The sequence below is a fragment of the Elephas maximus genome, chromosome 11 (assembly GCF_024166365.1).
Source record: "Elephas maximus indicus isolate mEleMax1 chromosome 11, mEleMax1 primary haplotype, whole genome shotgun sequence".
NCBI classification, from domain to species: domain Eukaryota; kingdom Metazoa; phylum Chordata; class Mammalia; order Proboscidea; family Elephantidae; genus Elephas; species Elephas maximus.
Window position 1 is genome coordinate 94,897,879 of NC_064829.1, and position 23,136 is coordinate 94,921,014.

Sequence of the window (23,136 nt, forward strand, 5' to 3'; positions counted from 1 at the left end):
AGCAAGCAATCTGTAACCACCTTGCTCCATAGGCTGGGAAGCCCAACATGCTATCTTACATTGGTCTCCTGGTCCTATTGCTGCAGTTTTCTGCCACTACTTCCTGACATCTCACACTATCTCCGGTGTTACAGATCTTTGTCTCCTGGGTCTAGGAGGTTTTCAGTGTAGGGACTCTGGGTCCAAAAGACACACTCCACTTCCAGCCCTTCTTCTTGGTGATAGTGAGGTACCCCCTGTCCACCTTTGGGAGGGCTCATTTTAAGCCTAGTGAGAAGGCAAAACTGACCAATCCCCTTGTAATGGTCCCATGCACCTTATTTCCATGGCCCCAACCCCATAAGGGTGCCATGCACATTATTTGCAGCATTAGCAAGCTATCCAATCCCCTTGGTGGGTCACAAGCACCTCATTTGCATAGTCCCACCAGTCATTTGGTGGGTGTTACAAGACCATAGTGAGAAAGGCCATATAAAAGTGATCCATCACACCACAGGGGGCACAACATAAGGCTAGGTTAGATGTTAGGAAAGAAATCAGCATTACCCAATGGCGAGGAAGGTACTGTACTCAACAGACTGTCATGAACTGAAAGTTCTCTTTTGGAAGGTGGAATTTCATAGCCTTGGAGGTGAAAGGCCATGAAGAAAAAGGGAAAGATTTCAGAATCCTAAGAAGAAAACTATGCAAACAAAAATATCAAGATGTAGATCAAATAAACGTGGGTGAGAACAGCTTCCCTGTGTAACTTGGAGGGTGCCCAGTCAGCAATCTTTCCTTTCTCAGCTATTGAAAGCTTTGAAGTGTCTGTGGTGCTCTGAAGTTGTTGCTCTTAGGTGCCGTCACGTCGGTTCCAACTTATAGTGACCCTATGTACCACAGAATAAAACACTGCCCAGTCCTTGTGAAGTTAGAGGAGGGTCGGACAGCACCTAAGCCGTTTTCACAGAACATAATGTGTCACAGGGGGATCCTGTGGGTTACATTAGCAATCAACCTGAATTTAACATCTGTGATCAACACAATAAGAGATGAATAACAGAGGTTTTTGAGGGCTTCCTGGCTGAGAGCCGTGAGGATGGCCTGTTCATTAGGACACAGAAGCCACTGCACCAGAAACCCTCCCAGACTCAGGTAAAAGAGCTGTAATGTCCTTCCCACAGCACTGTCTACTTCTCTGCTGAGTTCAGTAATTCAATGCAATGGCCATACAGAACTCACAGACAATACCCATGATTATGGGGTTTATTAAGGAAGTAACAGTTACAATTCAGGCTCAGAAACACTCAGGATACAGTTCTTCCATCAGGACAGCCTCTTCCCAGTCATGCTCACAGGCACACCTGTCCCTGGCCCTAGGCTTCTGCCCAAAGGCACTCAACTTCCTCACTCCACGGGCCAGTAAGCCCACTGCACAGTCTCCTGCTGGTCTCTCCTGCCCCCACTTCTTGGCGGTGTCCTCAAGATTACAGCTCTCTCTCTCTCTCCCCCTCTCGGTCTCCTGGTTCCACGAGCTTCTCAGCACAGAGATCCCGGGTCCAAAAGATATGCTGGTTTCTGGTGTTCTTCCTTCATCGTGGTGGGATCTTCTCTTTCCTGCCTCCAGGATGGTTCATTTCAAGCCCAGCAAGATGGCAAAACTGACCAATCCCTTTGGTGGGCCACAAGTACCCTATCACACAGTCTTGCTCAGTCACTTGGGTAGGAGTTATAAGACCATGGCTAGAAAGGCCATACAAAAGCAATCCATCGGACCGCATGTCTCAATGTCAGTAAATTTTGTTAATCCTATGAATAATATATTCCTGATGCTACTCTTTCTGATGTTGAAGTCAGAGTCCGATTTCTCTCCAGCTCCTATGTTTCCAAATTTACACTTTTGAGATTTATTGAACTTATTGATATCTTGGAAACCTTGGTGGCGTAGTGGTTAAGAGCTAGGGCTGCTAACCAAAAGGTCGGCAGTTCAAATCCACCAGGCGCTCCTTGGAAACTCTATGGGGCAGTTCTACTCTGTCCTATAGTGTCGCTATGGGTCAGAATCAACTCGACGGCATCAGGTTTTTGTTTTTTTTTTTGGTATTAATATCTTATAGGCCTTCATAAACCCATTAAAGAACAAAGGAAAGAATAAAACAAACCAAATTCACCTACATCTTGATCGTTTTCTTTTGTTTTTAGTAAATTGCCAGCAACTGCAATGCTCTTTGTGTCTTCTAGATCAGCTCTAAATCTCTGTTCAGATATCTCAGTCTCCAGCCAAGGGTGTCCCCATAAATGATAACAACAAAATTCTGGGACCTCTTCCTCCTTCCTTCAATTAATTCTCTTGCTATTGAGGAGTCAGGACCCATAGGCTGAAGGGAAAATTCAAAGTGAGTGGTATATTTCTTCTGGGTACAGACACTGTCACTGCTCCTCAAATTCACCTTAACAGAAGGCCCCTAATACTGCTGACTATCCCTTTATTTGGTGCCCCAGAAGATTTTACACCCCTGGGCAATAAAAGCTAAGATTCAGAATGTGGTGGTGACACTCCTTTCTTCTGAGAAGTGGAAGCTTGGTGAACTGTGAAAGGGGAGGTGAGAAAGGAAATCCAGCAAAGCACCATGCCTCAGCAGATGACTTTTCAGGCAAAAGAATTTTAGAAAAGAGATCATAAAGGAGAGGATTCAGATGCTCTTCTCCTTTCAAACAACAGATCTTGGTTTGGGGCGGGGCATAAGAACATGGATCATCAGAGGGTCATAATATGATCTGAAAATAATAATCGAATTTCTGTTATTCAATTATACTCCAATTTAATGCACACATTTAAGGTGAGCATAGTTACCATGCTATTAGTTTGCTCACCTGATATAAAGTTATTTAAAGGATACATATATACACACACACACAGATACACATGAAAAAACTTTATAATACACAAATAGGCTTATGATGAGAAGTGAGAAAATCAAATATTTATTTTTTAATAAAGCTTTTATTAGAGAAAAATTATATTTACACAAAAGTTACAAAAATACTACAAAGAGTTCTCATATACCCCTTATTCAGCTTTTGATAATTTGAACATCTTACATAATTGCAAGTTTAGCCAGCTCTACACTTAGAGGGAACATTCCTCCACAAGACCACCCTCACTCCTGACACCTACACTAGTTCAGGGGTCTCCCAAAGCCACCCTCACTTTCAATGATTTTCTAAGATGCACAGACCCACTGAAAGCTATTATTCTCATGGTTTATTTCAGGGAAAGGATAAAGGTTAAAATAACCCAAAGGAAGAGATGCACACAGCAGTCTGGGAGGGGTACAATGCACAACTTCAGGTCACGCTCTCCCCACGGAGTCACGGACAACGTTACCTCCTCCCAGTCACGATGTGTGACAATACAGATTATCACCAACCAGGGAAGATCACCCAAGCCTTTGATGTCCAGAAATTTACTGGGGATTTATCACATACTGCCTGCATGGCTGACTTTCAGTTCCCAAACCATTCCAGAAAAGAGTGGTCATACCTTTAGTCTCATTTCCTCCAGAGGACAGAACTGATACTGTGTGACCAAAAAACTCCATTATAAATCTCACTGTTAGACTGTCCAGTGGCCAAAGCCCCCAGAAAAATAAAGACACTCCTTCAGGCATTCCAGGAGCCTGAAGAGGACCTCACAGTAGCTAAGGACAAAGCCCAGAACTCCCTTTGAGTAAGGTTAATTCTTCCCTACACAATAAAAATAACCACGGTATATTTGCCAAACTAAGAAATTAACATTGGCATAATATTCTTGACTAAATTACAGATTCTATTTGGATTTCACAAGGAATGAACTGCAACAATCTTTAAGCACTTGGCAGCTAATTGAAAGGTTGGCAGTTCAAACTCATCCAGGGGATCCTTGTAAAGATTACCCATTACCAAAAACCAAAACCCATTGCCATCAAGTCGATTCCGACTCATAGTGAACCTATAAGACAGAGCAGAACTACCTCATAGGGTTTCCAAGGAGCGGCTGGTGGATTCGAACTGCCAAACTCTTGGTTAGCAGATGAGCTCTAAACAACTGTGCCGCCAGGGCTAGGAAGCCCAACAGGAAAGTTCTACTCTGGGGTAACTATGAGTGAAAATCAACTTCACGGCTTCTAACTACAACATATGAATTCCACTAATTAGTTTTTCCACTAATGTCCTTTTTATGTTCCAGGGTCCAACCCAGGATATTTGAGGAGTTAACCAAAAAAATTCGATTGTGCCCTTCTCTTCTGAGACATAACCTCTAAAACCTTTAATTTTCCTCAATGGTTGAAGTGTCTTTGATGAGTATCCCAAACCACACCTAAAGGTTTATGACAGGTGTTGGTTAAGGGCAGACTATGCCAGAAAGTCACACCACATGATACCAACCTCCTGATATGAACTTCATGATATCGACTGACCTAAGAAGAGAGGGAGCCCTGGTGGTGCGGTGGTTAAGCGCTATCATTGCTAACCAAAAGGTCGGCAGTTCAAATCCACCAGCTGCTCCTTGGAAACCCTATGGGGCAGTTCTACTCTGTCCTATAGGGCTGCTATAAGTTGGAATCAACTCGACAGCAACTTTTTTTTTTTTTTAAGGAGGGGCTGCAGTAGAAATAGGTAATGACGACCCAATAAAACCTGTGGACACTGAAGCTTCCTGGATTTTCTGGTTCATGAAAGACATTAATATACATAGGAGGATAGTACGTTCCATTTTGGAACATCGAAGTTTGACATGAGAACTGTCGTGTGGTGTGACTGATTTGCAGTGCGATGGGTTGCTTTTATATGAGCTAGAAAGTCATGGTCTTGTAACTCCCACTAAATGACTGGATGGGACTATGCAAATAAGGTGCTCGTGGCCCACCAAGGGGATTGGACAACTTGCTAATAATCCATATAAGGTGCATGGAACCTTTGGGGGTCAGATTATGCAAATAAGGTGTATGGAACCCTAACAAGCGGATTGGTCAGTTTTGCCATCCTGCTAGGCTTAAAATGAGCCATCCCAGAGGGGGAAAGGGGCACTTCACTACCACCACGAAGAGCTGGGAGTGGAGCATGTCCTTTGGACGCAGGGGGTCCCTGTGCTGAGAACTTCCTAGACCCAAGAGACAGAAAAAGAAATCTGTAACACCAGAAGTGTCATGAGATGGCAAGAAGCAGTGGCAGAGATGTGGCAACAGCAGAACCAGGAGATCAGCACAAGACAGTGCAGTGGGCTTCCCTGACTATGAAGAAAGGTGGTTACAGCACGCTTGCCAATCCATAGAGCAAGAGTGTTGAACGTCTTTGGGCAGGAGGCTCCTTTCTGAGTAGGGTGCCTCTGGGTACTTATTGACAAAGCTAAAGAGCTTTGTAACACTTGCCAGAGCAGGGCAGAGGCCAGCCCAAGGCGCCTAGGGGCAGAGGGAGAGGTCTGTCTGCGGGCATGTTGGAGGAGCTGTCTTGACTAAAGAACTGTATTCTGAGTTCTTTCTGATCCTGAATTGTAACCTGTTACTTCCCTAATAAACCCCATAACTGTAAGTTCTGTGTGGCTACTTCAACAAAATATCAAAACCTGTTGAGAAGTGGAGAATGCCGCAGGAGGGATAGCTGGTATCAGAACTGGTGAAAAGATTGGAGAGAAGAGGTAGGTCTGAACTCTCCCTCATAGGAATCATTCTTTAGCTGTTGATCTAGATTCTCCTTCCCCTTTGTGACCTTAGAGGAGGTCAGACGCCCCTACCATGACGTTTTTACAAGATTGAACTGTGTTCTACAAAGATACATTTTAGAATCCTAGCTCCTATACCTGGGATATAATCTCATTTGGAAATAGGGTTTCTTTGTTATGCTATTGAGGTTACATCAGTGTAGTGCGTCTTAAACCAAACCATTTTTAAGATTTAAAAATAGTATATTAGGCACAGAGATAAGCAAGTACAAAAGGAGGGCAGATGACATGTGGAGATCACCAAGGAGCCAAGGATCACTGAGAAGAAAGATAGCAAAATTAACACAAGGATTTACCCAGAGAGTGGACAGAGAGCACCTTCTGCTAGAGCTGGTACCCCAATTATGGACTTTCAGTCTCCTGAACTGTGAGAAAATAATTTGCTTATTAAAGCCATCCACGTGTGGGAATTCTGTTACAGCAGCACCAAGAAACTAAAACAGGAACTCTCACATACCTGGCTCTATGCATTTCTTCCTTTTTATAGTTTTTGCTGAATAAAACTATAATCATAAGTATAGTGCTTTCCATGATTTCTGAGTCTTTCTAGTAAATTATCAATCCCAAGGGAGTAGTGGAAGTCAGTAGGACAGAAGTGATGGTGCCTTGGGGGCTACAAATTGTGGCTGGCATCTGAGGTCTTGGGTAGGCTTGGCAGGGTGGACTGTGCCCTATAACTTCTGAGATCTGGCCTACCTCTGGGTGGTTAGGGTCAGAGAAAGAAGTGTTGCTTGTACAGTTGGTGTCAGAACAGAAGTGGAAAAGAATCAAAATTTATAATAGACTGATTTGGATCATCTATAAAATTTGATGCTAGACAAGTGGGATTTTATTTTCTTCGAAGCAACCCCTTTACACATTTAGAGATCATGTTCCCTCTGGTCTGTGAAAGTTACTCAGTTCTTTCTTTCTCATGACCTCCATAGTTTTGACGGGTTGTGGTGAAATGAGTCCCTTTATGTGGCCTTTTGCCTTGGTTCTTTGCAAAAACAACGTGAGAGATTATTTCCCCTACACTCTGAGGAGTTACCTTTGCTCTAGATTTCTGCCCCAGAGGGTTTGTTACTTTTGTCCAGGTTGATTGACATTTCCTGGAAAAGCTATAAACAATTTGTGGTTTGATACTTTTTGTCCGGTACTGTGCTGCAGCCTGCCCTGTGACTGGCATGCACCTTGCAGGGATTGGCCAATAGATAAAGCAAATACAGTGTCTGTAGCCTACTGTGCAAATGAAGCATCTGTGGCCTACCAAGTTGGGATTGGTAAATTCGTGGCTCTGGTGAGAGGGCCATGCCTTGAAATTGATGAGGAGTTTGTTTATATATGCATCCAACACCACATGGGTTGTTCACACAGGAAGAAGCAGAGATAGGAGGCAAGGAACCTACTACAAAAGCTGTAACACAGGTCACGGGCTGTAACAATGAAAACATTGAGGCTCAGAAGGGGTCCAGTGGCAGAGCCAGCTATGACAGGCCCTGAAAGGCCCAGAAGCACAGCAGGGCCAAGAAGAAGCCTGTCCCGAGGGGGACTGTGAGGAAGCTTGTCCTCCGAGGGCTAAGAGGTTTGTATAGTCAAGAGGAGCTGTCCTGCATTGAAGAAAGCAGACTTTGCCCACATGCTTCATGATCCTGAGTTGTAGCCTATAGATCCTAAACCCAATTTGTACCCTGTTCCTTAATAAACCACTTAACTGTCATTATGGTCTATGAGTTCTGTGTGGTCATTGCAACACATTATCTAACCCCAAAAAAGAAGTAGAGTGCCATGGGAAGGATAGCTGGTGTCAGAATTAGTAAAAAGGTTGGAGAGTGGAGGTATGTCTGAACTTTTCCTCACAGGGTGAGCCCTGAGCTGACAGTTATTCACCTTATCCCCCCTGAAGTTAAGACAGCTTCTGATGGTATTACTTGTTGTTAGGTGCCATTCAGTCGGTTCTGACTCATAGTGACCCTATGCACAACAGAACTAAACAATACCTTGGTCCTGCGCCATCCCCACAATCGTTGTTATGCTTGAGCCCACTGTTGCAGCCACTGCGTCAATCCATCTTGTTGAGGGTCTTCCTCTTTTTCACTGACCCTTTACTTTACCAAGCGTGATGTCCTTCTCCAGGGACTGATCCCTCCTGATAACATAACCATAGTATATGAGACAAAGTCTCACCATCCTTGCTTCTAAGGAGCATTCTGGCTGTACCGCTTCCAAGACAGATTTGTTTGTTCTTTTGGCAGTCCATGGTATATTCCATACTCTTCTCCAACACCACAATTCAAAGGCATTAATTCTTCTTCAGTCTTCCTTATTCATCGTCCAGCTTTCAAATGCATATGAGGCAACTGAAAACACCATGGCTTGAGTCAGGCGCACCTTAGTCTTCAAGGTGACATCTTTGCTTTTCAACCCTTTAAAGAGGTCTTTTGCAGTAGATTTGCCCAATGCGTCTTCTGATTTGTTGACTGCTGCTTCCATGGGTGTTGATTGCGGATACAAGTAAAATGAAATTCTTGACAATTTCAATCTTTTCTCCATTTACCGTGATGTTGCTTATTGGTCCAGTTGTGAGGATTTTTGCTACCTTTACGTTGAGGTGTAATACGTACTGAAGGCTGTGGTCTTTGATTTTCATAAGTACTACAAGTCTTCTTCACTTTCAGAGAGCAAGGCTGTGTCATCTGCATATCGAAGATTACTAATGAGTCTTCCTCCAATCCTGCTGCCCCCTTCTTCTTCATATAGTCCAGCTTCTTGGATTATTTGTTCAGCATACAGATTGAATAAGTATGGTGAAAGGATACAACCCTGACACGCACCTTTCTGGACTTTAAACAACGCAGTATCCCCCTGGTCTGTTCAAACGACTGCCTCTTGATCTATGCACAGGTTCCTCATGAACACAATTAAGTGTTCTAGGATTCCCATTCTTTGCAATCCATAATCTGTTATGATCCACGTAGTCAAATATCTTTGCACAGTCAGTAACACAGGTAAACATCTTTCTGAGATTCATCTGACATCAGCCATGATATCCTTCATTCCACGTTCTCTTCTGAATCCAGCTTGAATTTCTCACAGTTTCGTGTTGATATACTGCTGCAGCCACTTTTGAATGATCTTCAGCAAAATTTTACTTGCGTGTGATATTAATGATATTGATAATTTCTGCATTCCACTGGATCACCTTTCTTGGAAACAGGCATAAATATGGATCTCTTCCAGTTGGTTGGCCAGGTGGCTCTCTTCCAAATTTCTTGGCATAGTTGAGTAAGCACTTCCAGTGCTGCATCCATTTGCTGCAACTTCTCAGTTGGTATTCTGTCAATTCCTGGAGCCTTATTTTTTGCCAATGCCTTCAGTGCAGCTTGGACTTCTTTCGGTATCATCAGTTCCTGATCATATGCTACCTCCTGAAATGGTTGAACATCGACCCATTCTTTTCGATATAGTGACTCTGTGTATTCCTTCCATCTTCTTTTAATGCTTCCTGCAGTTTAGTATTTTCCCCATAGAATCCTCCAATATTGCAACTCAAGGCTTGAATTTTTTCTTCAGTTCTTCCTTTTTGGTTTTCTATCTCCAGGTCTTTGCACATTTCATTATAATACTGTCTTCTCGAGATGCCCTTTGAAATCTTCTCTTCAACTCTTTTACTTCATCATTTCTCCCTTTCACCTTAAATACTTTGCATTCAAGAGTAACTTTCAGAATCTCTTCCGACATCCATTTTGTTCTTTCTCTCCTGTCTTTTAAATGACTTCTTGCTTTTTTTCATGTATGATGTCCTCTACAACTCTTCTGGTCTTTGATCATTAGTGTTCCATGAGGAAAATGATGATGACTTTCCTCATTAGACTGGGGTTATACAATTTTGAAAAGAACACCTCAGAGTTGAAGTGTACTGCTCATCACCTCACACTGAAGTACATAGTATCAAAATGACTTAACATTGGTATCTGTTAAAGATAGGGTTTGACAGTTTTTCCCATAGTGAATTTACTATTTTTATCATTTCATACTCTATTCTTTGGAAAGCAGGTCACAAAGTAGTCCACACTCAAAGGCAGGGTAGTCAATTCTGCCTCTCGCTCAGTAGGATGTATCTACATATATAACCTTGAATTATCCCTAAAGAATATTTGTCCCTTCCCCATTTATTTATATAGTCATTATGCTTGGTAAAGGGTCAGTGAAAAGGGGGAAGACCTTCAATGAGATGGATTGACACAGTGGCTGCAACAATGGGCTCAAGCATAGCAACAATTGTGAGGATGCCACAGGACTGGGCAGTGTTTTGTTCTGTTGTGCACAGGATCACTATGAGTCGGAACTGATATTATGGATATTTATTTTATACTTTCAGCAAGTGACAGCTGTTACCACCTCCAGGGGAGAACTCTCACCACATGCAGGATAGTTCACTCACTCTATAGTTGGATGTGTCAGCTTGCCAAGAAAGACATAACTTAAACACAGACACTGGATGAAACAATGTTTTATTCAACCAGGGAAGAGACAAAGCAAGGCCAGTTTCAATAGGGGACCTCAGTTTGCCATGGCCAGTGGGTCACTCCCCACAGCCACTCGTGCAGGGATGAGGGTCTGCACACACCCCTCTTGTGCTGCAGAACACAGACCACCTTTCCTCCTCGACAGGAAAAGATAAAAACAGGGTTGGTCAGGTGTGATCTAATGCATATTTAGCTAAGCAGTTCATAGGAATGTTGACACGTGTTCAGGACAAGAGGAGATGATATGCTGATAGGCCACCATCTGCTGTAGAATGTGTGTTGCATCAAGATCCCTAGGCAAGGGAGTCAGCCCACACTGTCATCCCATCCAAAGAAGCAAATTCTTTTGGTGCTAAGCACAAGATTCATTTGTAGCTCCCAGGGAAAGCCAGCAGGTTGTGCTCAAACTGCCTTCTTCACATATAATTTGGAATATAATCCAATAGCATCATTATTTCATTAGTGAAATTGCTCCAGCTTTAGCTGTTGAGTGCTGTTTCAAGTTGGCTCCTGTCTTCCTTTGGCATGCCCCCATCCTTTTATGTTTTAGGCAATTCTGTACTTTCTGTCACTTCAAGATATTCCAAGGCTAATCTTGTACTCTACCTGTCCCAGCCCTAAAATCAATCATTTCTCTAAAGAGCCCTGGTTCTTTTTATAGGAGAGTAGCATTTAAAAACAAAGGTCTGGACTGGGGTGTGCTCACTGCTACTGGGGTGGGGGGGTCGTTATATCTAGATACTTTCTGTGAACATTGTTATTAACCCATGTATACCCACGTCTATAAATATGTATTCACCTAATAACATACATATCAAAGTAAATGAGTATATATTATATTCAGCTCTAATTCAGCATCGTAGGGTGCAATAAACACTTCATCCCTAAATTAGCTGTAGCTTCTTTTTTGACAGTGAAAAAACTGGCTACCATTATCTAAAATTGATTTACTTATCTCTTTAACCCTTGTATACATGTAAAAAAGTTGCAAAATTGTTATTCTATGCCTCTGTAAGGAAGTTTCCGGGTGACAATTCTGTTCTGTAAACTACCTTTCAATGGCTCATTCACTTCAATGCAAAACATTCAATTTATTGGTTCACTCACTCACTTTTCAAATCAATATATTATTTTTCTGTGTGCTAGAAAATATAAAAAGATGTAAACCAGTACTCTCCAATTATAACCTTCTGGAATAACAGAAATGATGGACATTTCTCTCAGTATACACATTTCAGCCATTGTCTGTGCTGTCCACATTGGCAGACAAGAGTCACATATGTGTACTGAACACTTCAAATATGGCCAGTGCTATAAGAAAGTGAATTTTAAATTTTGTTTATAATTTAACTTTAAAATTTAAATAGTCACAAGAACTATCAAGAATTTAAAATCTATCCAAGGAGATGAGATATGGGCATTAAAAAAATTAAATCTGTTTCCTAGGATGTTTTTAAATACCATTAAAAAAAATCATTGCTCCAGGAGTCTGTGTGTGGAAGAAGCAGTGAAAATGCTCAGGAGCTAATGAAAAGGTTGGAGGTTCAAGTCCACAGATACCTCAGAGGAAAGGTCTGGCAATCTACTTCCAAAAAGCAGCTATTGGCAACCTTTTGGAGCACAGTTCTAATCTAACATACACAGGATCACCATAAGTTAAAATCAACTCGATGGCCACTGCTTTTTGAAGAAGAAAGTATCGTAAGTTTTTCAAGATTTTCTAACTCCTAAAAATCTAACCAAACTCCTCATATAAATTACTCCATGTTTATTTAATCCATTGTAAATAATACATTCTTTGACCAGATTAGGAAACCCTGGTGGCGTAGTGGTTAAGTGCTACGGCTGCTAACCAAATGGTCGGCAGTTCGAATCCACCAGACGCTCCTTGGAAACTCTATGGGACAGTTCTAATCTGTCCTATAGGGTCGCTATGAGTCGGAATCGACTCGATGGCACTGGGTTTGGTTTGGCTGACTAGATTAGCTGCAGAGTAACATTTTCTGTGACATAAAATAAGACATAATTGATCACTGAAGGCACTACCACATTCCCTGGATTAATAAGGTTTCTCTCCTGTACAAATTCTCTGTTATTTCCCAAGGGCTCACATCTGGCAATAGGCTGTCCCACAAAGACTATATTCCTACTTGTTAGGCGTCCACTGGTGTTTAATGAAGACTGAGATGCCACAGAAGGCATCTGCAGGGTCACCGTATTAACTGGGGTTTTGTCCTGCATGAAATCACTGGTATGTGATGAGCTGTGACTCACTGAAGAAAGCTCTTCTAACTTGCCTGAATTTACATGTTTCTCTCGTGTGTGTATTAATTTATGGTTAAAACGTTCAAGCGTGGAATCAAAAGTTTTTCCACACACGTTGCAGACGCAGGGTCTGTTTCTTGTATGCATTCTTTTATGTAAATTTAGTTGTTTCTTTTGGTAAAAGGCTTTCCCACATTCACTGCATTTAAAGGATTTCTCTACTTTATGCATTTTCTGATGTATATTGAGCCATGATTTCTTAAGAAGGATTTTGCCACAGTCTGTGCCTGCAGAGGATATCTGTCTAGTATGAGTCCGCTGATGAACAATGAGACTTAACTCACGGATGAAGCATTTTCCACATTCACTGCATATATAAGGTCTCTCTCCTGTATGAACGCCTTTATGTAGAAGTAGTTGTTTCTTTCGGTTGAAGGCTTTTCCACATTCACTGCACTGAAAGTATTTCTTTACTTTATGTGTTTTCTGATGTATAGTAAGCCATGATTTCTTGACAAAGATTGTACCACAGTCTGTGCATGTATAGGATGACTGCCTATGAGTTCGCTGATGAACAATGAGACTTAACTCGCGGCTAAAGCATTTTCCACATTCACTGCATACACAGGGTTTCTGTCCTGTGTGAGTTTTCTGATGCATATTAAGTCCTGATTTTGTGACAAAAACTTTGCCACATTCTGTGCATTCGTAAGGTTTTTCTTCTGTGTGAGCTTTCTGATGGGTAGTGAGCATGAACTTCCGGAAGAAGGCTTTCCCACATACACTGCATCTGTGGGATTTCTCTACTTTATGAGTTTTCTGATTCATATTGAGCTCAGATTTCAAGGTAAATGCTTTGCCACATTCTGTGATTTTATAAGATTTTTCTACTGTGTGAGCTCTTTGATGTTCAGTAAGCATGTACTTTTTAGAGAAGACTTTCCCACATAGGCTGCATCTATGGGGTTTCTCTCCTGTATGAATCATCTGATGATTCATGAGCACAGACTTCCAGAAGAAGGCTTTCCCACATTCACTACATACATGCGGTTTTTCTGTCTTGTCGGTTTTATGGTACTCAGTGAGTTGGGACTTGATGTTGTTAGATTTGCGACTCTCATCGTAATTAAATTCAGTATGAAATTGCTCATAGTTTGTATGGAGAAAGATTTCCTCATCTTTATCAACCTTAGCAGAGTTCTTTATTTCGTATCTTTTCTGCTGACTGATTAATGTTAAAATTGATTTCACAGTTTTTCTGCGTAAGTCAAACATACTATGGTCTTGCTTTAAAGCAAAATGACTGTTGTGCTGATGAACAGTATTTTCAAACGCATTATCTTCATAGCATTGTTCTATCTTATTCACCTTGCTTTCATTTGGCATGGGCCCCAACAGATGATCATTAATTTTCTGGATTTCTAGAAAAGAAGAAAACAATGAATCCTTCCATCTTCTTGATTTGGAATAAAGATATTTCTAAAAATGCTCTGACGTGAGGTGACTCTTTAGTGACAATCTTATGATATGAGTATAAATAATACTCCATGTTTAATGTTCCTTGCACACTGGTTAAAAACACAACAATATAAACAATCTAAAAGGTAATGGCAGTCAGCATAGAAAATAGGTGAGATAATACATAATTGATAAATACATATTTGACTGTTCCTCAACAAGACCTTGCGATATATATAGAAACTATAAAATACAAGCAAGTCACTTTGAGTGCCAGACTACAGAGGCTGGAGGGCCACCCGATCCAAACTGGTGAAGAACAGATTCATTCCACAAATCCTCACTGAATGACAACTATGTACCAGGCATGGTGCTAGTGTTGAGGATATACACACACATTCCTTAGGTTTATAGAGCTGTGGTGAAATGAGTTGCTTCATGTGACCTTTTGCCTTGGTTCTTTGGAAAAACAGCTTGAGAGATTTTTCTCCTAAGCCCCAAGGAACTACCTTAGCCCTAGTTTTCTACCCCAGAAGGTTTGTTACTTTTGTCCAGGTTAATTGACATTTCCTAGGTAAGCTGTAAACAACTTATGGTTTGATTACTTTTTGTCTGGCCCTGGGCTATATATAGCCTGCCCTGTGATTGGTATACACCTTGCAGAATTGGTCAACAGACTATGCAAATCAGCTGTCTGTGGCCTTTTGAGAGGGGATTCGTCAACTCATGGCCCAGGTGGGAGGACTATGCGTTAAATTGATGAGGCGTTTGTTTACATACGGAGCCAACCCCACACAGGCAGGTAAACAGAAGCAGAAGGGAGAAAGAAAACAGAAAAGAAGGCAAGAGAGGGGAGGCCAAGATCCTCCTAAAAAAGCTGTAACAGGGGTTGAATGCTACAATACTGAAGACATCGAGATGCCCAGAAGGGGCCTGTAGCAGATCCAGTCGTGCAAGGCTTGGAAAGGGGCCTGTGGCATAGTCAGTGGTGACAGCGGAAACTTGCTGCTATGAATCCAGCTAAAAGAGCTCAACAAAACTGCTACACTGGTTACGAGTTGGGTCAGATAGCAGTGGAGATGCTGACGTCAGGGAGGCCAAAGACAGCACAGGCCAAAGGCCTAACTCTTGCATGGTGATCCTGTTCCTAACACATGTCCTTCTTCATTCTGTAGACCACCACCAAACAAACTTTCTCAAAACACTCATCTCACATTTACTGGAAATATCTTGTAGTCAACACTCCAAACTTTGGTCTAGCTAGGCCATTCTGCTCTATTCCTACAGAAAGAGGAAAACAATAATCCTTAGGAATATTACAACCAGACAAAAGAACACCTAATCTCTAGAAGCAAACAACTTGCCGCACTGGTTATGAGGATTGCCACCTTTCTCCTCACGCTGTACCGGCACTAGTTAAGAAATCGTCATACACAGACCTGTAAAGGAGAGGGACCCGACAAAGGCAGAATTCAAGGTTAATGACCAGATGACTACAATTTAAGAGATAGAGTACTAAAACCTAAACGTATAGGGTTGTCTGGGAAAGAATATGATTCTAGTTCCCTGGGGATATTGGGATATTGGTGTTGACAAGATAAGCAAAATACATAGAATTAAGCTGTATCTGCAGTCCCTAGGTGATGCAAACAATTAACATTCTTGGCTGCTAACCAAAAGCTGGAGGTTAAAGTCCACAAAAAAGCAATTCAGAAGAATGGCCTGGCAATGTACTTCTGAAAAACTAGCCATTGAGAATTCTATGGAGCACAGTTTTCCTCTGACACACATGAGGTTGTCATGGGTTAGAGTCGACTCAATGGCAACTGGTTGAAGTCTACATTAGACGATATGAAGGGAGATGTCAGTTGGCAGTCTCCTAGGGAACAGAAAGAGCTTAACTCATCAGAACAAAGAAAACTTTAAAGGTTATGAGAACAGATGAGAGAATGGAGATCAGACCTTTGGAGAACCTCAGAATAAGTGAAAATAGAAGCTAAGGAAGCAGGTAAAGGCACAATAAAAGACCAGTTTACTGTGGGAGCACAACATTCAACATGAGGTTGAATGTTAGAATGTGAAATCAGTATTACCCAATGGGTAGGAAGGTGCTGTACTCAGTAGGCTGTTATGAACTCAAAGTTCTCTCTTTGAAAGGCGGAATTTCAAAGCAAGGGAGGTAGAAGGACGTGATGAAAGAGGGAAAGATTTCAGAATCTTAGAAAGAAGAGTACTATAAAACAAAAATATCAAGATATAGAGCAAATAAACAAGGATCTGATTTCAGAAGAGACAAAGAGGTATATTTTTCTCTAAACTCAACAAAGAAAAAGAGGTTCCACACAGGAAAGGGATCCATGATGGCGCTGTTATGTACCCTCAGACACCCTTCACAGCTGTGATACCTTCTCTCACTAGAATGTGACTTCCACAGCATTCTCCCTTGATGGTTTTCATTCACTCACCTGAAAACTTTCGACTATGGATTTCATCTTCTAAACTCCAAGGTGGTTCTCCTCGTTCCAACCTGGAGAGTGCATCTGCTTTGCTGACTTGACACCCTGTTCATGGGAAATCATAGAATCTTAGACTCACCAAATTGGGCTTGGGTTTGTGAAGACTGCAGAATGTTACATTTGGGACAAAACAATTTCCACACATACAGTTTTTCTCTCAGGAGTAGGGAGTATATACCCACTCATCTAGGGCCAGAGATTAGGCTGAGGATCTACTACTTCAGAACACCAGAGACACTCCTAAGCTTTCAATAGATGAGAAAGGAAAGGTCACTGACTCGGCACCCCCTGAGTGACACAGGGAAGCTGTCCTTACCCACAGACACCAGGTTGTTGTAGTTCTCTAACATCACATCCCAGTACAGGTTCTTCTGAGCAGGGTCCAGGAGCTTCCACTCCTCCCAGGTGAACTTCACAGCCACATCGTCCAATTCCAGTGATACCTGTTACAACAGGGTCTTGTTTAGTGAAGTGATTTCCTTTTGATGATATAAATGAAATGTGAAGGAAGTTTTCCTGCTCATTTCCTCTATACAGGCTGCATCTATATACCTAATGTTGTTTTTTAAAAATACCTTATAAAAAATGCAAAATCATAACAAAATATTTTTTAATTGTGCATTCAATCATCCATCCATTCATCAAATGAGATGTTTCCATAATGTGGAGCAATTAAATGTTCTTGGTAACCTGGAATGTCTCACATTTACACATACATATATATATATACATACACACACATGTACGAGTGTATGTATGTATGTGTATATAGTTGTGTGTGTGTGTATGTGTTTGCATATTTGGCCACCTATTTGCTAAGTAATAAACATAATGGAAGTGACATCTGGGGCAATAAAATATGTTATTACATTAAACATGGGTCTTCACAACCAATATCAGAATCTACAGTGATGAGACTTGACATGTCCGAAGCAAGGAAGCACAAATGAAGAAAGACTGATGTTACGTGGAGATGAGTAAGGAACTGACAAAGTGAAGCTAAAGAGATGGAGATTTTTTCCCCCATAGCAGACAGACAGAGCCTTCCCCTATAGCTGGCACCCTGAATGAGGTCTTTTAGTCTGCTAAACTGTGAGAAATTTCTGTTCGTTAAATCCACCCAACTTGTGGTATTTCTGTTACAACAGAGTTAAGAAGCTAAGACATCACATATACCCTTCTCCAGGTTTTCTTACATAACTGTAGTACAATTTAATAACCAGGAAACTGACAGTGATACATTCAATCTACCTTATTCAGATTTACCAGCTTACATGACCTCTTTGTATGGGTGTGTTTAGTTAGCTGTATACAGCATTATCACATATGCAGACTCATGTGATCACCATATAGAACACAGTGATGGGTTCACAAAAAGGCATATGTAGACTATTGTGACCACCATATAGAACATGGTGACAGGTGCACAGCAGGGCAAATGTGATTAATGTCACTGAACTGTCCAACAGGTTGAAACAGCAAAGTTTTTGTGATATATATTTTACCACAATAAAAAAAGGAAACCAAACAGTTCCATCACAAGGATCTTTCACGGTACTTTTCTAACTTTGGACACTTCCCTCTCCCTCCTCCTATCAACCCTTGGCAACCCGTTAATTCACTTATCTCAAAAGGTTACACACTGTATGACTGTATTTATATAAACATTCTTGAAATTACAAAATTATAGAGATGGAGAATATATTTTTTAATGCCAAGGTCTGCCTCCACACACAAAAAAAAGACTATATGTATGATCATGTCCCTTTAAATCTGTTCAGATTAAATACTTGGTTCTCTCCCAAACCCCACTGTTGACAAATGTAATTTATTTTTTTCCAGTATGACTATGAACTCATGGAAATGCTCTTCAATGATACAGTAATAGTCTTTAGATGCTCAAACTATACCATCTAAGGCCAATGGAGAGTCCTTTCAAGTTGGCCTCTATGGTCTCTGTCATATGATTCCATTCATGTAAAATATGACAATATAAGTATTTCTGTATATATACATACTTATTCATATGTATATATACATAAACAATATAAACACACAAATCATGCAGGAAGTAATATACACATATACATCATGCAAGAAGAAAACACTACCAACAATTTAAAAAAGGAGATTAGGAAAGAACTGTACGTAGAGAGAACTTCTTTTTTGGTATGTTACTTTCTTACGATTTGAATCTTTTACCATTCAAATGTATCCATGAGTCATTTGTGTATTTTAAAAAAAATAATAAAGGCAATAAAGGCAGGTAAGAAGTGAATTTGAACATGTGGAAAGGCTCTGCATTTTCTAAGATGAGGTGAAGCTCTAAAGTAAATCTTATACATTCCAAGAATCCAAGCCATTATCAACTCGCTACTTCCAAGTCTGTACTCAAATGCGGGTTCACTGAGAACTGTTTAAAAGTTGTGCAATGCTTCCATTCTCCTAGAATGTTCAGGTTTCATCCCTGGATAAACAGAGACCACCACAAGGCTGAGTCCACAGGTTAGTTTGCGTTTGTCTCCTGTGTCCACTGAGTTTGCCTCATCTATTCCTATAGGGGTCTACGAGGAACCTGGGAATAAACAGCCATAGGAAACTTGCTTTTGCATTTATGAGAATGCTGCTGTTCAGGACACCATCCCCCACATCGCCTCTAGGAAGAACCATCAAAGAAACTTACTCAGACAAAAGTCCCACAAAATATTGAAATCCCTAAGAAACTGATCTTCTTTCTCCTTAAATCAGTGTTTATCATGTAAATTATAATGATTTTCTCATTTTTTGGTGAGAGATATTAAATGTAAGTTCACAGCAAATACAACCCACATGGTCTACCTGTCATACACCCTATTTCAACATCAGTAATTTGATGTTAATCCTATGAACAATACATTGGATCCTGCTTTGCCTCATGTTGAAGTCAGAGTCTAAGTTTATTTCTCTCCAGCTCCTATATTTCTACACTTTTCAGACTAACTGAACTGATATTTTATAAGTGTCTTCAAATCTATTAGGGAGCAAAGAAAAGCACAAAGCAAAGCAAAGTCACCTGTGTCTTCACCATTTTCTTTTGTTTTCAGGAAATGGCCAGCAACTGGGATGCTGTCTTTTGTGTCTTCTAGATCAGCTCTAAATTTCTCTTCAGCTATCTCAATCTCTAGTGAAGGGCGTCCCCAGAAATGACAATACCCAAATCCTGGAGCTTCTTCTTCCTTACTTCAATTGATTCTTTTGCTGCTGGGGAGTCAGGGCCTATAGGCTGAAGGGAAAGTTCGATATGAGTGGTAACGTTACCTATAGGCTCAGATGCTGTCACTGATTCTGGCACTCACCTTAACACAAGGCCTTCAATATTCCTGGCTGTCTCTTTATTTGGTGACTCAGAACATTTTCCATACCAGGGCGATAAAACTAAGACACAGAATTTGCACAGATATGGGTAAAAGATATCTTCGCAAAAAACGGTGCTTGGACAATCAGATATACCTGTGCAAAAAAAATAATAACGTTGATTCCTACTTCACAACATACACAAAAATCCACTGTGACCCTCAATAAGAAAGGAAAATCAATAAAGATTTAAGAAGGTAAGATGAAACTATGGTATGGAAACATATTTAAACAGACCACATAAAGCAGTAACTATACAGAGAAGAATATTCCACTGTTGGAACTGCAAAGTGGTAGAACCACTTTAGAAAACACCTGTTGCCGCTGAGTGGATTTCGACTCATCGCGAACCTATAGGACAGAGAACTGCCCCGTAACGTTTCCAAGGAGCAGCTGGTGGATTCAAAGTGTCAACCTTTTGGTTAGCAGCCAAATGCTTAACCAATGTGCCACCAGGGCCCCCAGAAAGCAGTTAAAAAAAGAAAAATTTAGGCGTCATCTATTAGGCTGACATTATACATACCCTTTGAAATAACAATTTAAGTCTAAGGTACACATCTAGGTATATATCCTCCAAAATTAAGTGCATATTTGAATCATAAGACATGTATAATTTTTACAGCAGCATTATTTATAATAGCCCAAACTTCAAACAGCCCAAATGTACATTAATAGTAGGAAAAACTGGTATATATTCAAACAATGCAATGCCATAGAGCAGCTACATCCTTTGAAAGGGAAAAATGCTTTTTAACATTTAAAAATATTATAAAACTAAACAAACAAAAATAAAGAATCATATGAGAGACCTCATGGGACCTACAAAGCCTAAAATATTTACAGAATAGCCATTTGCAGAATAAATTTACTAATTCTTGTTACAAAGTAAGTCCTAACAACATGAGTGATTCCCACAAGTACTAAGCTAAAGAATCTTTACACCTCCCCCCAAAAAACCCATGATACACAACTTATTTTCAGTTGAAAAAATATGAAACTAAATAAATTATAATGATTACATGGCAAAGGTATAAACAAAGTGGTGGAAGTGCATCTTATAAAGACCAGGATGGTAACTACCTTTGGGTGTGAAATCTGGATACGACTGGGAATACTGGGTGCTGGCAATGTTCGATTTGTCTAAGCAATGGTTGCTTACTTGGATATTGTCCCTTCACAGCTGAGCTGTACTTTTTTTTTTAAGATACATTTGGAAAAGTTAACAGAGAAATGATGGAAGAGCATCAATACAAAAATCTTGTTCTCTCAAAAGACCAATAATTATTTACATTTGTACTGAGATGATCAAAACTGAAAGTGATGCAAATAAAGAATAAAAGGAATTAATGGGGGTATGACCCAGATTAGACATTTTTTAGTCTTGAAATAATAATACAAACTTCATTATTTCATTAAGTTTCAAAACCTAGATCAATTTATAATTTGATGACACTACCACCTGGAAAGGTGCTAACTCTAGGCAATATGGCAAGTGAATTCTGTACCCCAAACCACAACCCTACTTTCCTATTTTGCACTAAAGGTACAGTACAGTGAATGACTTAATATGGCCTTTCTAGCCATAATCTTTTTAACTCCCACCAAATGACCGGGTGGGGCTATGCAAATGAGGTACTTGTGGCCCACCAAGGTGATTGGATAGTTTGCTAATAATGCAAATAAGGTAAATGGCACCTTTATGGGGGTGGAGCCATGCAAAAAAGATGCCTGAAAACCTAACAAGGGGATTGGTCAGTTTTGCCATCCCACTCTGCTTAAAAGGAGACATGGGGAGAGAGAAAGAGGAGCTATAACACAGAAGACAGCAAGAAACGGTGACGCAGCAGTGACAAGAGCAAAAAGCAGCAGCAGCAGAATCAGGAGAGCAGCAGGAGATGGCATGGTGGGCTTCCTGGCCAAAGAAGTGGGAGCTGAGCACCTTCGAGCCTAAGATTCCTGGTGGAGTGGAGTGCATTTGGGCACTTACTGGCGGAGTGAAGGGGCTTTTTAACACTTGCCCAAGCAGGGCAGAGGCCAGGCAGAGGGGCCAGTGGGCTGAAGGGTCAGAGAGAGACCTGTCTGTGAACATGGCTATGAGGAGTCTGTCCTGATGGAAGAGCTGCATCCTATTTTCTGTTCCTGAATTGTAACCTGTTACTTCCCTAATAAACCCCATAATCGTGAGTATGGTCTATGAGTTCTGTGTGGCCACTGCAATGAATTATTTCACCCAACAAAGAAGTAGAGAGTGCTGTTGGGAGGGACAAATGGTGTCAGAATTGATAAAAAGGTTGGAAGGTGGAGGCATGTCTGACTTCCACTTCATAGGAATAAGCCTTGGGCTGGTGGATGCTGATAATAAGTGTCTCTTCCCCTCCTGAAGTGAGAGGAGGTCAGATCCTGCTCCCAAGCCATTCTTACAGAAGGGCTGAACCAATGCATCACGATGAAAACAAGATGTAAACATTACAAAGTGGGAAAGAAAATTAAGGTTATCTTCAGACAATATAATCATCTATGTAGAAAAATAGACTCAAGGGATTGCCTATTTAAAAGAGAAAATGCTCTTCCACAAACCACAAGCAGATTTTCACAAATATCCTTGGCAAGGATTGTACAATACTCCTCAACTCATTTCCATGCCAACACTGTCACTCAACTACTAATGGGAACTGGAACCAAAATGACTGGCTAAGTGTATGAATAATAGCCAACAGAAGGCTGATTTCCAAAATGTGAAGATAACTCATATTCATCCATCTGCACGAGACACCCACATGGCACTACCTTTCTTTGACCCTAACCACCCAGAGCTACTCTGTCCTTCCAGCTCCTACATATAGGCAAACACTAGCCTCTCTGTTGGCTTTAACTGCCCTGCCCCTGGTCGGTTCAATAATTCGTTGAATGACTCACAGACCTCATGGAAACTATTTCCTATACTTATAGTTAACCATTTATTATAGCCAGAAATGATACAAATGAAGACATGTATCAAGCAAGGTTTATAAGAGGTTCCTGCACTGGGGCTTCTTTGAACCCAGGGCGGTGCAGGTCCCTCTCCTGTGCATGGATGTTCTTACCAATCCAGAAGGCCCCAAAGAGAGCACTCCAAGGTCTCAGGTCTCCTCGTTTTCCAGACCTCAATGAATATGCACGACTTGGGCCTTAATGCATAGCTATGATCCATCCAATAAACAAATGTGCATGACTACATCAGCTCCCCCTCCCTTCTTGAAATTAGTTCACCAGGTGT

The 23,136-nt window shown here is 41.0% G+C and overlaps 1 protein-coding gene across 11 annotated transcripts in view; it reads right to left on the minus strand.

The window, feature by feature from the left end:
• Positions 1 to 9,854: 9,854 nt before the first annotated feature.
• The window catches only part of LOC126086050 (zinc finger protein 613-like), a 167,393-nt gene continuing 154,111 nt past the window's right edge, over positions 9,855 to 23,136 (minus strand). For 9 of the 11 annotated variants that reach the window (XM_049902082.1, XM_049902077.1, XM_049902075.1 and 6 more), the window contains 5 exons: positions 19,823 to 19,976; positions 19,540 to 19,749; positions 16,804 to 16,930; positions 16,437 to 16,532; positions 9,855 to 13,934 (listed from right to left, as the gene is read on the minus strand). In XM_049902082.1, the coding sequence (XP_049758039.1) occupies positions 12,226 to 13,934; positions 16,437 to 16,532; positions 16,804 to 16,930; positions 19,540 to 19,554 (1,947 nt within the window). In that variant the 5' untranslated portion in view covers positions 19,555 to 19,749; positions 19,823 to 19,976 and the 3' untranslated portion in view covers positions 9,855 to 12,225. Of the gene's footprint in view, positions 13,935 to 16,436; positions 16,533 to 16,803; positions 16,931 to 18,586; positions 19,144 to 19,539; positions 19,750 to 19,822; positions 19,977 to 20,960; positions 21,071 to 23,136 lie in introns of those variants that run through there. The other 2 variants (XM_049902078.1, XM_049902083.1) reach the window with 2 other exon arrangements.